The sequence below is a fragment of the Archocentrus centrarchus genome, chromosome 9, assembly GCF_007364275.1.
Source record: "Archocentrus centrarchus isolate MPI-CPG fArcCen1 chromosome 9, fArcCen1, whole genome shotgun sequence".
Taxonomy (NCBI): domain Eukaryota; kingdom Metazoa; phylum Chordata; class Actinopteri; order Cichliformes; family Cichlidae; genus Archocentrus; species Archocentrus centrarchus.
Window position 1 is genome coordinate 14,157,557 of NC_044354.1, and position 16,531 is coordinate 14,174,087.

The following is a 16,531-nucleotide window of genomic DNA, read 5'->3' on the forward strand; positions in this document are numbered from 1 at the left end:
AGAGGCGTCAAACATACGATCCGGGGACCAGAACCAGCTCATCAAAGGGTCCAAGCCAGCCCACTGGGTGGCTTTGCAAAAAATGTGAAAATTGTAAAGAAGTATGGTGTAAAATGTGGCGTTTTCACTGCATTTGGTTCTTAAGAATGGATCACATCCTGAGAGTCCAAACAGAGGGTCTAAAGGTTTGAATCATCATCATTTTTACAGCTTTTTTACTGCCAAAGACATCATCCCTGGCCTCCTATAGTGGGCCAAAATAAGCAATAGACACCATCAAAAAAAAACAGAAAATTATGGTGAATTTTCACCATAAATTAATCAATAGATAATTTCCTGTTTTATTCAATTTTCTTTGGATTAACAGAAAGAAAAAAAAAATCACTTTTCTAATCTAAGTACTTGCATACAGAACATTTTCTGTAAGTTTACAGATTTATTTCATAAACTGTAACCCCCCACCCCAGCTGTGCTGATTTACTACAGTAACAAATCTATGTAATAAATTTAGGCTGCCCAAATGTGGAGACACCGAGGCATATATTTGGTAACACATCTCAGAGTGTTCATTATCAGTTTTAGAAATGGAGTACATGAAATGTACTTAAGCTTCTTTAAACTAAAAAAAAAAGGTTTACTTTATAGGTTATTAGTAATTGTATGTGGCCCATGTACTAAAATTAGTTTGATGCCCGTGCCTTAAAGGGTCCAAACTTAATGAGAAAACATGCTGCTTTCACAGCCAATTTAAATCTACCGTGATCTTTGTGGCTCCAACATAGCTAAATATGACAGCTGGAAAAATGATTAACATGACTGTTTTCCAATTTGTCACCACCGTGGCTAACATTAAGCACATATACTGAAAGCTTAGGGTAAGACTGTGGTTATGCCTATAAAAGCTGACTCTTGAAAGGAAGAAAAGCTTTTCAACAAGGTCACATCATTCCTGCTTTTGTTCCTGTCATAATTTATGAGAAGTAAACATACATGAGAGTATTTTGGAAATGTGAACAAACAACCCAGTGCCGCCACTTTCCCACAGGGCAAAATCACAAACCATTTTCAAATACCCACTTGCCAGCAGCCACTTGCACAGCATTTGAAGCACTTTATTGATCTCAAATCCACAGCATACAGCCAATTTAGAATCACCAGTTATACTAACAAGCATATGTTCTTACATGGAAACTAGAACACTCTGAGAAAAACTGCAACATGTAAACAGTGCAGAGGAGGTCAAAGCTGTGAGGCGCCAATGCTAATTTTGCAACGATGTGAACACATCAAACTAAATTTTTCTCACACTGACTGACAGGCCAACAACCATACATATGAGCCCTAAATAGAATACACCTGTGCCAAAGTACATAGGTGTGGGTTCTAGCATTTTTTGAACCCTCATAAACTATGCACAGGAGTATTACAGAGCATAAAGACACATTTAAGTGAAAAACTGCAACCAAATCAATTTTACACCAACTCCAGGTGTCACGCTCTAAAGCCAAGAGCTATTTTTTTGTCTGTGATCCCATGACATGACAGGGATATATTATAGTTTAAAGAGCAAAACTGCACCAAGTTCATGTCTAAGACATAGAGTAACAGAAACACACGCTGGTATCCTCAAAACGTCGGAGCCTTCTGAGCTTGTTTGAGAATATTTCCCATTTTTCTCTTACAGTGTGCTTGTTCTGTCAGTGTGTACTGTTTCCACAGTCAGATTGTGAACAACGGTGATGATCTGCAGTCTTCTTACTCAACAGATTTTTTCTATGGTAAATAATTGTGCAGGGCCTTTTGGCTTCATGAGGTCCAGGTGGATCTCTTTTTGCTCTACATCCAGAGCTATTGCAAGGTACCATGCATTCTCATAGAGGGCATCCACATACTGATCATGGTTAGCCTGCAGCACTACTGGCTTTACCGCAGTAACATTGCTGATCTGTACAATAGTTTACATTTTTCACCAGAGAAATTGCTGATTTTCTGCTTGGTGTGATCATGTGTAGCAAAGCTGCAGCAGCCGTGGATTCCTTTGAGAACTTTTGGTAAACCTTTCCCTGTTGCCATGAACATCACCGATTGAAACATATACATGAGTGATTCTGCAGACGTATCAGTCAGACAGTTCAAATAGTTGCAATGGGGTCAACTTGTTCTGGTTGCAAGGTATTCAACCATCATAAAAGTCTGTTTGCTGCAATAGGTCATCTTGTGGCACATATTCTCTGTGAAAACGCCAAGTGTATTCAGATCCATGTTTTGGTTGGGTTTTGACTCTGACCTTATGGCACCAGCTATGAGACCGCTGTTACGCTACATCATAGACATTAAACTGCTATAGTTTCCAGGTTTGGTTCAGCTCACTGGGTTAAGCAGGTGACCTGTATATCATAAGGCTAATGCAGAGACCTGGGCTTGAATCTGCCCCTCTGTGACCTCCTGTGTGTCTTTCTCCCAGCTTTTCTGTCTTCTCTCTACTGTCCTACTGCAACAAAGGCTAAAAAGTTCCAAAATAAATAAATGCTACACCCCATGAGATAAACAACCATTCACACCTATGGACAACTTAGAATCACCAATTAACCTAACCCCACTAACTGCATACCTTTGGGAGGAAAACCAGAGTACCCCGTAAGAACCCATGCAAACTTCACACAGAAGCCCCTTGCTAGATGGTGGATTCAAACCCAGAACCTTCTTACAGTGAGGCAACAGTGCTAACCATCACACCACTGTGCTGCACTGCCTTCCTCATCTGGCAGAAAAAAACATCTAACCTATGTCATGAATTTAATCCTCTTTGCCTCTTTGCATATGAAATTATGTGAAATCAACATTTTTTTTATCACCCAACTTTCATTCAAACAGCATTAGTCAAGATACTGATGATATCCCTGCACAGCACCTGACATTGATCTTTCAGGCACTTCCACAGAGGAGGGCAGCTGCTTGCTGCTGACAGAAGCTGCCTCAGCCTTGACTAAGAACCTCTTGAAAAGCTCCAGCAAACTCAGCTGCGCTGTTGGAACAAATAGTGAATTGGCAGTAGCTCATGCTAAGGTTGCTGCACTGTCAGGTGCAGCCAGAGGAAAGGAATTCCAGCTTGGCAAAAAAAAAAAAAAAAAATGCTGCTCTGATGGATGAAAGATCCTCAGCAATGTTTGTAATTCATCTCCCAGCGTGCCCTCTCCCGTCTCGGAGCAGTCCAGGGAGTGTTCATTACAATTACACAGCCACAGTGAAAGTATTAGTTTGATGTATCTCTGGCAGATATCCATGCTGGCCACAGATTTCAGCCTGACAGTGTAGATGAAGAGGAAACAGGGGAACAAAGGAGTGTTAGTAACAAAGAGTGCACTCAATTCTTCCTGGATATCTCAGTCAATCATCCTCCTTAAGGTTGAGGCACTAGTTGGCTTTAATCATTCTTTTGATTTACTGATACTGTGGGACAGAAAGAGATACATTGTACTCCCAAAGCATGGCCAGCTAACTACATAAAGCTCTGAAGTGACTCAGAAACCTAAGACAGAGACTGAATGAGTATGTCAAGAAATTTCCTATCGCAGTTCCTATCGCTGCCTCTTAACGAACAACACATACCATTATTCCACAGAAGAGCACAAACACTTCACCCCTCAATTCTCTGTCCTTTCACTCCTTTGGCGTCCTTGTGACTACCCGCCTACACCCATGGGGTAGCGGTCTGTGGACTGTAAGAGGGTCAGACAGAGCATACAAAGACAACACAGCCACAAATCTAATTTTACTTTTTTGTATTTAGTTCAATAACATTATGAAAAAATAAATTACCTCAAAAGAACATTGTGGTTGTGGCTCGCACAGAGCGCATGAATGATGCTCGTCATGGTTATTACTTCAATCTGTTCTTTGTCCTTTTAACAGTAACACAAACAGGCCTTTCCACTTAAGAAAAACCCTCTATTCCCTCTTCTCCCAGTGTCCCTTATAATAATTTTCCTTCATCTGGCTTAAAACAACAGTGCCATCCCACGTCTTTGCAAGTGTCAACAAGAAAGGAAGAAAAACACATCCTCTTTTCTGCAGTCACTCTTGCTGCCATTTTCTACCTGGCAGCACTTAGGGAAACGTGTCCCACTGAAGATATGTCATTCTTTCACCAGTAAAGTCATTCTCATTTTACACACCCATCTCTTTCTCTGTGAATGAGCGAGGAAATAGACCCCCCCCACCCCACACACACACACCACCACGAGCAAAGCCAGGGGGAGGAGAGGGGCTCAGAGCTGATCTCAGACTTTTGGGACAAACTGTAATTCTCCACTTTTTCTCGGGGTCGAGGACCCATCTGGCTGCAGATTTAGTAACTCTGCTTCAATAGAGCTCTGTTTACTTGAGTAGCTCGGTTTACACAGGCAAAGTGAAAGGTTCATATAAAAAGCATTAACTGAGAATAATTCTTTTGGTCTTTTGTAAATACGATGTAATGATGAGGGATGTCCAGAGAGGGTAACCATTCTGAAAAGGCTCAGAGAGGCCAATTTGTGTGCTGGCAGTGGTTCAGTACCAGATCCTCTGAACTGGACAACTGTGGTTTCTGATATCTGATAGCGCACGATTTCAGATAGGTGCTGAAGGAAGTATTCAGGCAATAAACACAAATGGAAAACACACACAGTGAGCATCCAAAGAGTGTTCACAACAAAGCTAAGCCTTTACCGTTTTCTCTCATTTTCTTAATTCTATAATGTGTACAATGAGATGCATATGCCATTTGTTAGACATTTTTATTCAAACTGCCTTATGACCTCAGGCATATATCAGTATTAGTGGCCCCTGTGAGGCATGAAACTGTAAGCCAGATTTATTGAGGGGTTGCAGAGTAAAAAAGACAGCCTATGAACATGGAATAGAAAGCAACCTGTAAGTATATATACTATATACAGTGAGCTCCAGCTAACAATTATTTCCACGACTGATTAATCTGGAAGTTAATTGTTGATGCTACAAAATGTCAGAATATAGTGCAAATATTTGGTGCAACACTTATTAAAAATTTTCCTCTTTTGTCCAAGCAATAAAACCAAAAGTAAAAACGTTGGATTTACTGCCAAACATGAAACATGAAACCACTTCACACTTTCAGGAACAAGCAGGCCATTTTAATGCGGCCTTCACCTTTAGCTGCATTCTGACCTCAAGAACTGAATCTAATTGTGCTTTCACACATTCTGCTCCAGTTTTTCCATCCAAGTAAACAAGTCACGCATGTGTTTTAACAGCCGTGCAGCTTGCTGTAGGTCAGAAGTGTGCGCAAACAGCTTGTTACGTAGTCCTCCCAACAGCTCTACAGATCTTTTAAAGAGCTTAAGATGATGAGGAAAAGGTGTACAGAAATCTGACTGACCTCCTACTGGACAGATAAATAAATAAATAATAATAACACTCTGTCTACTTTCCTCCCTTGAACAGTACCCTGAACCCAGTGGTGAGCACAGAGCATGCTGCAGCCTGTGTGAAATAAAACAAAACAAAAAAAATCTGTTTTCTGAGATGCGACAGTCTAACTGGGTCTAACTCAAACGTCATAAAATTCATAAAATTCATGATGTATGCAGAAACAATAAACAGCACCATATATATGATCTCACAGATCCATATTTGCGTAACTTTGTTTATGCACATACACTGCAAAAATATTACTTGACCAAGTGAGTCAGGTGGATACGTAAGATGGATGTCACCTGTTTGTTTGCAAAGTCTTTGACATTTTGGCTGTCGCCATTTGAAATTCTTGAAATCAGATGTCACGAGAAAAGGATGGACATGACTTCCACAGCAAGGGGACACATTTTACACCAGTGAACACTCAAGGAACAGAGACTGAGATTGAGATTTTATCAGTCTACAAATGCCTGGGTGCTCATCTCAATAGCAAACAGGACTGGTTACATAATGCCGACATGAGATCAATAAAGTTCTACCCCTCATCTCATCTGAAACCGAGAAATCTGAGCACTCACACAGTAGCGACTTGTCAGTCACAAGGATGACCTGCCCTGGAGCATGCCCTGCTTTATTATCCTTTTTAAGTCTAATGGCAAGTTACAAAATAGTATTTACCAAAACCTACAGCTAAAGACTGAGACCATAAACTTATAAGGAAAGTGGTTAAGAGAGCAGTAGGGCCATTATCCCACATGCTTCTTTTTGAAGGCTGAAGGTGTAAGAAGCCTTCATTTTCAGACCTGAAAGCTATGCCCATCTTTTTTACACAGACTATGGATCCTACACTACAATAAAAAGAAAAATCTGACCATACACCTGTTCCTATAAACCTCTGCGCCACCTCATGCCTGTCTTCTTTTTCCTGCAGTGGAAAAAAGCTACTGAAAATTGAAAAAAAAAATAGGACAACCAATAGTGAAGACAGCATAAAGTAAAATGACAAAAGGCCCAGTAGTCTTCGTTCCTGAAACACACACCTACGTAGCAAAGCAATTTCTCCTACAAACCTTCTGCTCACTATGCTGTAATTAAAGCTCAATGTACCACACATCTAGTGAAATTAAAGGCCAATGTTAAATCATATATCAGTTTCTAAATCCAAAATAAATTATTACAGTTATATATTTGTTACGGTTATTTCCCAGTAATTTCATGACTGTTCTTTCTCCACAAAGCTGAGCAGACAGGGTCTCACAGGGCCACATGCGACCACCATCAGATGATATGGAGCCATTTAGGAAGAAAACATGGAGGCCAGCCAAAAGAAATAAAAAGACCATGACATCATCTTATTTCCAGAAGCCAATAGAGCTCCAACTCTGGCATAGCAGCAGTGATTTACAGCCCCATCAGCCGATCTGTCATAAGACACACATGCAACTGACATACAGAATGTATGTGTGGGGAAACAGAGAGAGACAGTGAGCGTGTGTCTATCTTGAATATATATATATATATACATAAAAAGTTCAGCTCCTTATTTTATTTTTTCATGTTTGTTTGACCATGGCTTTTTTTTGACCTGGCACTTGACCATAGTGTAGAAACACACATTCATTTTTAGTGGGCGTCACGTGTCTGTCTGCACATACAAGCCTCTGAGCTCGAGAGAGCAGGTGATTCTGATGCCTGTCTGCATGTGTCTGTTCGCTGCCAGGCCCTGGCTGCGAGCTCAGCATGAACGAGCGAGAGAGCCATAAACACCTGAGGAAGCAGGAACACACAGACATCCTCTCTTGACTGTATTTATGGTCCCGATTGAGATGGGGGAGGGGAAATCATTATGCACAGCCCCGGTCTGGTTGTGGCAAGGGTCCAACGAAAACACCGTGGCTGTTAAACCCCCTCTGGATGAGTCCCAGGGGGCAGTGGTGCGGACGGTATGCAGGCCTGGGTTTAGAGGTTCGGGGGTACGTCCTGTTGTTAATGAGCTCACCCTGCTGGGCCTCTCTGGCTCTGAGCCCCCAACACTGCCTCACCAACCATATCATCAGTGCCACAATTTCTTACTCCAGCCACAAAAACTGGACTAAGTATACTTCCTAAATAAAGTGCACCCAAGAGATCAACAAGATGGGTGTCCTCAAGTGAACAAGGCGAAGAAGACTTCTTTTTACTGTAAAAATGAACTAAATATGCAGCTGGTTAAGGAATAGCCAAACATTTGCATACAGCTGTGTTAAGAATGGGCCTGATGCCTGACCTGATGCGTGGCACCAGAAGGAAAGCAAAGGAGCTAAAGGTCGGGCGCCTGGGTGGCTTAGTGGTGAAGCTGGCAACCACATACACATGCTGCGTTGCGGTGCAGGCGGCGCGGGTTCACGTCCCGGCCCGTCACCGATTTGCCTGCATGTCTTCCCCTGTATCTTTCCCCCATTTTCTGTCTCTCTCCACTGTCAATAAAAGCTGCTGTGGCAAAAAAAAAATAAAGGTTTAGTATATGTAAAGCAAGTTTATTTTAACAAGCATGCATCATTATACAAAGAGGTTATTCAGGGTACTTTACAATATAAAAACATTAAAGGTACAGTTTAGCCCTTAAATTCATTCACCCATTCCTTACCACTCATCCAGCTTAGGGTCACAGGGAGGATGGGGTGTATCCCAGCTCTCACTGGGCGAGAGGCAGGGTACACCCTGGATGGGTCGCCAGCTCATCACAGGGTATCTGTTAAATCAAATATGAGCATTTTTCCTGTGGCCTTTAGAGCTACATATTTGTTTGTTTGGCGATATCATCTATGGATATGTCTGAAACTAGATGGTGCGCACCCTGTGCTGTAAAGATAACTTGGCAACCTTCAGTACTTTCAGCTTTACATGTCTGATATTTGATATCTAGAGGCAAGCGCTGTTATCCTCTACTTTTTCCTCTTATAGCCAGTGAAGTGAGGTAATTCCTCTTTGGTCAAGATGACTGGCTCCTTGAGGAGAATGCCTGCTCCTCTGTCAGGTCTGACCTCTGAAAGCCAACCAGGCATGTCTCTAATTAGAACAACTGCTGGTGCAGTTCATCCAAACTTCCTCTTTCTCCCCTCGTCTTCAGTCCAGGACTAATCACAGCCATCAGCACTGCTCTTCTCATCCCTGCTGAGCACCGTATCAACCACATGAGCAAATGGAAATATATGCAACGACCAGCTCGGAGCAGCGCTCAAAAGTCAGACAGGGGCAATGACTATTAAATCCTACATGTTATTCAAGTGTGCAGTGTTTAGTGGCTAAGGAAACTGAGACCATACCAGAAGGGTTGGAGGGCAAGAGGCCATAAATGATGTCATCATGCAGGATCTATGTGATGTGGTGATCTGTTTGTGGTTTAGCAGACGTGGGAGCGGAGAAAGTTTGAAGGTCGGCACCACAACACTTGAGGCTTTCTCATGTGGTGGTGCTGTAAATGTTTATGAACTTATAACAGTGACAAATGAGCAGATACATTATAAGGACTACTGGGAGTGTACAAAAACCACAGAGTGATGCAGCATGAAAGAAGAATATATTACTTATAAGAAACTCTTTACATTGTACTTTTATGTCCCTGTGGTCTGGGTATCGCTGGGCAGTGGGGATGAGAGAGGAGTGAGAGGGAGACAAACTGGATTTTTTTTTAGTTTACTGAGTCATTCGTGTTGTTATTTACTCTCTCTTAATTTCAGATCGCTGTCACGCAGAGACACAGAGACTTTTTGCATTTGAAAATGCTCCTGACTCAAATATTGTTTATTCTTCGCCTCACAATTCTGACTGTGAGGCGAACTGTTCTTCAGGGGGGGACATTTAAAAATATATGGCATAGGGCTCACAGAGTTAAAAAGATTGGATTTATTTTATTGTAACATGCAGTCATATTATTTAAAAAAAAAAGTGGTAAGGTGGAAAATAATGAATACAATGCTTGCAGCCCTATCAAAAAGAGAAACTAAAAGCAATATCTGCCAAATAACAGCTCTGTACAGCTAAATAAAGGGGGCTATCAAATATTCAGGAATTTCTATACATTAGTTTAGAGATTGTGATTTACAATAAGACCATAATGGTCAGGGAGAGTACCAGCTTTGAGGGGGCTGCAGGCAGCAGTTGGCCCCTGAACTCGTCACAGCTGTATGGAACCAGCGGGATCCCAAGCGTACCTGCTCCATCAATGCTGCCATTGTCTCAGCGCTGACATCAAAACGTTTCATTACCTTCTCAGAGCCTACCTAAGCACAGTAGCACAGTGTTATACAGTACCTACATAATTCGACTCTATACCTGCAAGCTGAGAGATGGAGATATGTTGAAGGGCAGGGGTGTGGGGGTGGAGGGTGGGGGGGCAGACGGGGTTAATGCAGCTTTAATGACATCAGTCGCCAAGAGGATCAGAGATGAGAGAAAAAGGAGGCAGAGCCCACACCTCTTCTAGTGAAGAGGATTTAAAAAAAGGCAGGATTTTAAAGTTGTTTTTTTTTTTTTTTCTACATGATAAAAGCTGTTTCCAGTTCACTTGGCCTTATCTCATCCACGCCAGGAGGAGAGTGTCTTTCTTCTCTCCGCTCCTGATTGCGTGATGTGTCAGGCTGTAAAGAGCCTGTATGTTTGTGGGTCACTCAGTCAGCACACCAGTCCACTTAAACTACAAGGTGAAGGGAAGTGCCTCCGCTTTATCGGGGACAGGAGAACGCTCCAGCTGCCATGGCCTGTGTGTGTGCGTGTGAGTGTGTGTGTCTATTTTCATCTCTTTAAAGTTTCTTTTTTTTTTTTTTTTGCTTTTTGCGCTGCTGACTCGGCCCACTTTCAGACTGCAGGAAAAACTGTTTTCAATGTATTCCTGAGGGAAGTCTTGGGAAACAATAAATAAATCAGTAAGCAGAAGAAGCATTTCCAGTCCAGGAGCCAAAAACATAAAACTTAACTCAGATTCAAGGTTAAGTAAGTATGAAAGATTCAGTGAAAGAACTGTGCATCTGCATTTCTTGAACTTCACAGTCACTGTACCAACAGACATGGGTCATTAGTGGGTCATTAATGACACATAAAGCTTTAAAATCAAATGGGTCTTCATACAGATGGGCCATCAAATTGATGAAACTGTTAATTTAATTTAAATCAATTAATATAACACATCATAAATTTAAATAATAAAATAATATGCTATGATTGTGTTCTTGCGTTGAAACTTTTGTATGCAGATAAAAAAAAAAACACAAGAACATAGGAATTTATCATTCTCATGACTATTATTGTTACAGCCTGAAAGCATTTTTTTGTACAGTGTGTGTTCTCCGAATGTGGTTTTCATGGAACATTTAAAAAATAATGCTGTAATAATATTATCAAAATTATTAGTGTGTATTCCAGTTTAACTACTGAACCCCACAACTGATGTGTAATTTATGGATTGTTCACAAACCTCAAGCAAATACCAGCACACCGTTACATAAGAAGAAGGCAGCATGGAAAGAAAGACAGACAGGACATGAAGAAGAAAAAAACTTTCCTACTCTGTTTGGTTTAGTTATTTACATTGGCTGCTTGGTCATTTTTGCAGCTATGTATGTGTTTGTTTAAATGGTACATACGCTCATTAATCAGCAGACAAATAACTGTAAATGAGCCATAGTTGTGGGCTAATTTTCATCTGGTGGCCCTGGCCAGTTCTTAAAACAGCAACCAAGAGTTATTACTAATAATCGCATACAGATAATACAAAGCAAGATAATGACTCTATTTTTTCTACTTAATCACTTTTATGATAATTCCTCAGAGCGGAGCCGCATGGGCTGAAAGGGGCTGGATGCTGAATCTCATCTGGAACCCTTAGCCTGGTTTCCTTAATGTCAGCTGCTTCCAATTTAAGCTCAGCACTTGTGCACTGGTCATTTACATAACTGCGAATATCAGCTGCTGTGGCCTTTTCTGCTGCTCACTGACTGCAGCCCGCCTCGCTTCATGCAAGTGATTTATGCGTCTTCATAGATCTCATCTGCTGAGTGCATAAACACTCTGGATGTGGGGGTGAGTGCAGCTAAATCTGACATCTAGTCTGGGGTTTCTTTCTTTTTTCTTTTTTTCTTTGTGAATGAATTGGAGCAAGAAAGGACAACATATGTAACACCTGCTAATACAAACACAGGGGATCCCTGCTTGTTATGACTTTGATGGCGCTCTATACTGTGTGGTCTAACAGGAGTGGGAGTGTGTGAGGCAGGTTGGTCACCTGCTCCTGCTCAGCCTCCTCCCCTCTGACCTCAGGCTGGAGTCCCTCCACTCACCGCTCCAAAAAGCCCGCTGCCATTAAAGCTGCTAATCACAGCAAACAGCTGCATACAAATCCTCAACGCCTCGCTCTCCCACCCACACGTTGACTCTGGCAGGCAGATAGACACACATACCGGCGTCCACGCACTCCCACTCTTCCTCTGCTAATGGCAAGCTGCAGCCGACTGATGTTTAAAGCACGGGGTTTAGCGTGCGGGCTTGTGATAAGCCGCCCTGAGCTGTGAAAACACAGATTACATTTCTATGGCTTATTACAAGACAGCGGGCTTCTGCCTCCCAGCCACCTCATAATTGCAACCCAAAAACCACAGCCTCCGCTTGGCTGCTAGATACCGTTTGATGGGGACCCCCGTGGCAGAGCTTTGACAGCCGTGCTAATTCAAGTCTACATTCCCCCATATGTTATGCTGCACAGCGGCCTCCTCCTGCGATAAGCCGCAACCATTTTTTCTTTAAAGTCCTTTCCTCAATAAATCAAATCAGGGTCAATATATTAGATGCTGTCTCTTAGTGTCATTTTCACGCTTTTTAAACACCCCATCAAAATGAGCAGATCGAGGGCAACAGCTCAAAATGTCAATGGATTTTTACATCCACTACGGCTGAATGTACAGTCACCCCTCAACACTGGTATGACATATCATTTTAAAGCCCAGATTTAATGTTATAATATTGCTTTTGAGGGATAAATTTGATATTCTAATATCACAAAATTGCCTCTAAATTGGACATAATTTTTGATATTTGTGTTTGATGTACCATAAGTTGGGATATCCCAACTAAAAACAAGCATTTACTTACTTGGAATGCCAAAGCCAACCAGGCATACATTAAATCCCTGTTTCTGGCAGCCTATGAAAGTGCCTACATCTGCAAATACTTAGCCTTCTTTTTTCTCTCTCTCTCAGGCTCAATCAGAGATAAAGACCATTGTGTTCCAGACCTAGAAGTAAGACAATATCTCCCAAACCTCACAGAAAACAATTAGGACCCAGTAATTACACCACTGGCCTGGTATTCAAGCCAAGTCCTGAGGTTGGGGTGAGGAAGGAGGAAAAAGAGCAAATGTGAGAGGTGCCTGTCTGATGCAGTGTTATCTTACCCTGCCTGGACTCTGATGGGGTAGGTTTGTTTATCAGTATGGGTGTGATGTAATGCTTTGCTTTTGGAGCCTCTCAATGTGATGTGTATGACTCGATGACAACATGCATGTTCTCTTCCCTTAATGAACTCGCATTTATCTGTGTCCTTTTCACACTGCTGCTTTAGTTTTGGAAACACATAGTCCAAAATTTAACTTGTTATCTTCACTACGGACTGGACCTGTTGATTTATGCATGTTAATCTATCAGCTGGCAGGCTGAGGGGTGGGAACGAAGGGACACAAGAGAAAACAACTCTCTCATCCCCATTTAATGTACAGTCATATCAGTCGCATTCTTCTTAGTGTTTTTTGGACTTTCCTTCATCCCATGAACCTAAATGTGGCCCCAGTCTCAGAGTCCTGTTGGTTTGGACATTGTTGAGATCTGCAGTAATGCAGAGCGTCCTTGGGAGTCAGACATGGCCACAGGCTTTTGGGGTGGCCTGGTGAGAAAACAGTGGAGTTGAAAGCAGGGCAGTAAATGAACGGATCATACACATTTTCCACAGTCTGTGAGAAGCAGACAAGCAGAGGAAGAGTGATGTATAACAAATGCAAGAATTCTAAAAGAGGTTTTTAAAGGTATATACCTCCTGAGACTTATGAGATCAAAAGTAATATGTTTGTCAATTTTACCTGAGGCAGTATGCCGATCATTGTTGTTTTTTTTTTTAAAGATTTACTAAGCCTTTCAAATCAGCCAAACTAAAAGTTAAAAAGTGCTCAGAGCCGTCTGGAAACAGAGCTGCACGCAGGTATTAAGAGCCTGGATTTGAAACCAGCACCTACTGAATTATTAGAGTAGCTTTAACTTCACTTGGCAACACTGTGGCAGCAGATTTAAGCACAATCCGGTCACCAGCTTTGCCCGTGTGGCAGGCTTGCATTTCTCCTTAAAGCGGGCGGATGAGGCAGACGGCAGCGGGGTATCAGGTTCTGTGCTGGCAAGGGGTTCTGCTCACGCGGCAAGAGCAGAACAAAGCGCTGGTGGCCCTGGATAGGATCCATGGTGCCGGAGAGTAAAGGCCCTGTGAATGGGACCTGTCACTTCCACTCAGCGCCGCCTGTGATCTGAGCCACCCGGAACGAGGCTCAGATAAGTGGCTAATCCCGACATCCCCGCTGGCTCGACAGCCCCCTACTGCCATGACAACCGGAGGGGAATCTCCTCCAGCAACAACTTAATTGGATAATTTCCTCCCTGTTTCACTGTGTGTTCCTCTGCCTTTGTTGAGTAAAGTCTGCATTGCCTGACTATGAACGTGTTTTCTTGACTTTGACAGTGGGGAGGGTGTGAAACAAGTGCGATATCCAGGGAGGGTCGGTGTGTGTGCAAGTTCAAGCAAGCAGGAAAAGTGGAGAAATTTCTCCAGCTGAAGCCGCCACTGCAGCAGACTACAGGCCACAGGGAGAGCACCTGGGAGCAGCATCGCAGTCATTAGTTATAAAATTAATGCATTACAATTTACCCATGACCCCGAAGCAAGTAATTTGTCACACTGTTTCTTACATTACTTTTGTGTTACTCTGCAACATTATATCACATAATCATGTAACATCTTACAACCAACTTATGCCCACATTTCTGCATAAATTCCTATCCTAAAAAGAACATGCACTAAATCTTTGCACTTTACCATCACATTGTTCCTTTACTAATCTATACTCCTCAAAAGGACACTGCCCTGGCATTATTATTCTGTTTCCTATCCGAACTGAGGGTCAAGTGATTGTTCCACCAGCAAGCACAGAAAGGCACATAAGATTTTCCTTTGTAAGGCAAATTGCAACATTTTTGGATTAGTGCTGGTAATCTGGCTGCTAAATGCAGAAACCATAATGCACTGTAATGACTTCAAATGTGCAAACTAGCCATACAGTTCAACATGTACTGAATAAATAAATCAAATCCATTATTTTAAACCTACTTTTAAAATGTTTGCATGATCAGTCTGAAAAAAATTCTTTTTCCTATTCATTGCTTTTCAGGTAGCCTTTCGCGATGTGTTTATCCTATTCATATATGCATCAACAAGGAATCGAGTTATCATTAAGCAGCAAAATAAAATGTTACTTTTCAACAAGTTGCTTCCAACACTCCCTGGGACTGGAAGCGTAAAATAGAAAAACAGCCTCTATTTTCGGCGCCACAAAAAGTCACCGCATTAACCACTAAAAACATTTATTGTCCTTTGTGTTACACGGTCCACCAATTCATGTTACACCCATTCAAATCCTGGGTCCCAGCATAAACAGACCACCCCACCCTTCTCCCTAGACTGCAGAAACCTGAGGAGTAGTGCCAGGGGAAGTCATTATAGAGTAGCAGAGTGTGTGTGTGTGTGTGTGTGTGTGTGTGTGTGTGTGTGTGTGTGTGTGTGTGTGTGTGTGTGTGTACGTGTGTGTGTGTGTGTGTGGTGGGCAGCTACTGTAGTCTAAAAATGAAAACAGTGCATGGCACTTCAGAGGATAAAAGACTTAGTTCAATCTGCAAAATTAAAGTCAAAGCCACAGTAAAGAATAAAGCCTTACGTGGGACTGTGACTCTTGGAATGAGGACATAAAAAGTGATTAATAAAGTGGTGGGACCTGGCTCACGCAGAAGAGGCTGAGGGATCTTATTTCTTAATTTCATTTAAAGAACAGAAGTAGCCTTATGTAAGCCTGATGGAAATCACTCATACAAGCATATTGGAAATGCAGGCTTTAAGACGGCGATGCAAAACAGAGGGATGTGAATGGTGGCAAGTCAGCTTAAAGGCAAAGAGTCATGAAGAAGAAACTGAAGGCAGGTGAGTGAAAGGGGGGGGAGGACTGACACGAGTCAAACTTGTGGCCGTTTTTCAGTGCAAGACTGCAATTCTGTTCAATACATCTCTGTCAGCTGTTGTGTAACTGACACGTGTCTGTGCTTTCTGTCTCAACTCACCTTCTTCACAAGCAGCACCGCTGAATCCTGGGCAGCATTTCCACTCCAGAGAAGTCACAGTGCGGTACACCACTTTGTAAGAAGGCCTGACCACGGTTTTGTAGCTGAAAAATAAACACAAAATCAAAAGCCATCGCACACGCGCACACACGCACATACACACACACACACACACACACACACACAGTCTATGAATACAGATTAACTGTCACTACTCTTATCTCTGGCATGTGATCTGAGAGTTTTTAAAGTAAAATGAAAGGAAATCTCCTCTCTTAGTTACAGTGGGAAATATTAACACGAGGTTTTAGGACTTCATATTTGTACAGTTTTAATAAAGTGATTTAAATTGATTTCTAGCTGCATCTGTATAATGTGCCCCATCTGTAAGTGTCAGATTATATGAATGTTTTCATGTTTTTCTTTATCAAAACACAGCATATGGAGCAGCTGCATGGCATCCTGAACTATTCTAATTATAGGACAGTTGGTATTCCATATGAATACCACTGATAGCCTCATACCCACACTGAAATGAATGGCTTTTCAACTTGTCTGCCCACAAATATGATCTAAATAATGGTGATTTTAACATAGCGTTAAAAAAAAAACCTCAGTGATTTAAACAACATAAGTGACTGAAAACAGCCTTTGAGAAGGAGAACAGCTATTCTGCTGTTTAAATTCCAATATAATTATAATAG

At 41.9% G+C, this 16,531-nt stretch overlaps 1 protein-coding gene across 2 annotated transcripts in view; it reads right to left on the minus strand.

Moving 5' to 3' along the window:
• The window catches only part of emid1 (EMI domain containing 1), a 57,859-nt gene that overhangs the window by 34,479 nt on the left and 6,849 nt on the right, over positions 1 to 16,531 (minus strand). For both annotated transcript variants that reach the window (XM_030738245.1, XM_030738246.1), the window contains exon 4: positions 15,828 to 15,931. In XM_030738245.1, the coding sequence (XP_030594105.1) occupies positions 15,828 to 15,931 (104 nt within the window). The remainder of the gene's footprint in view (positions 1 to 15,827; positions 15,932 to 16,531) is intronic.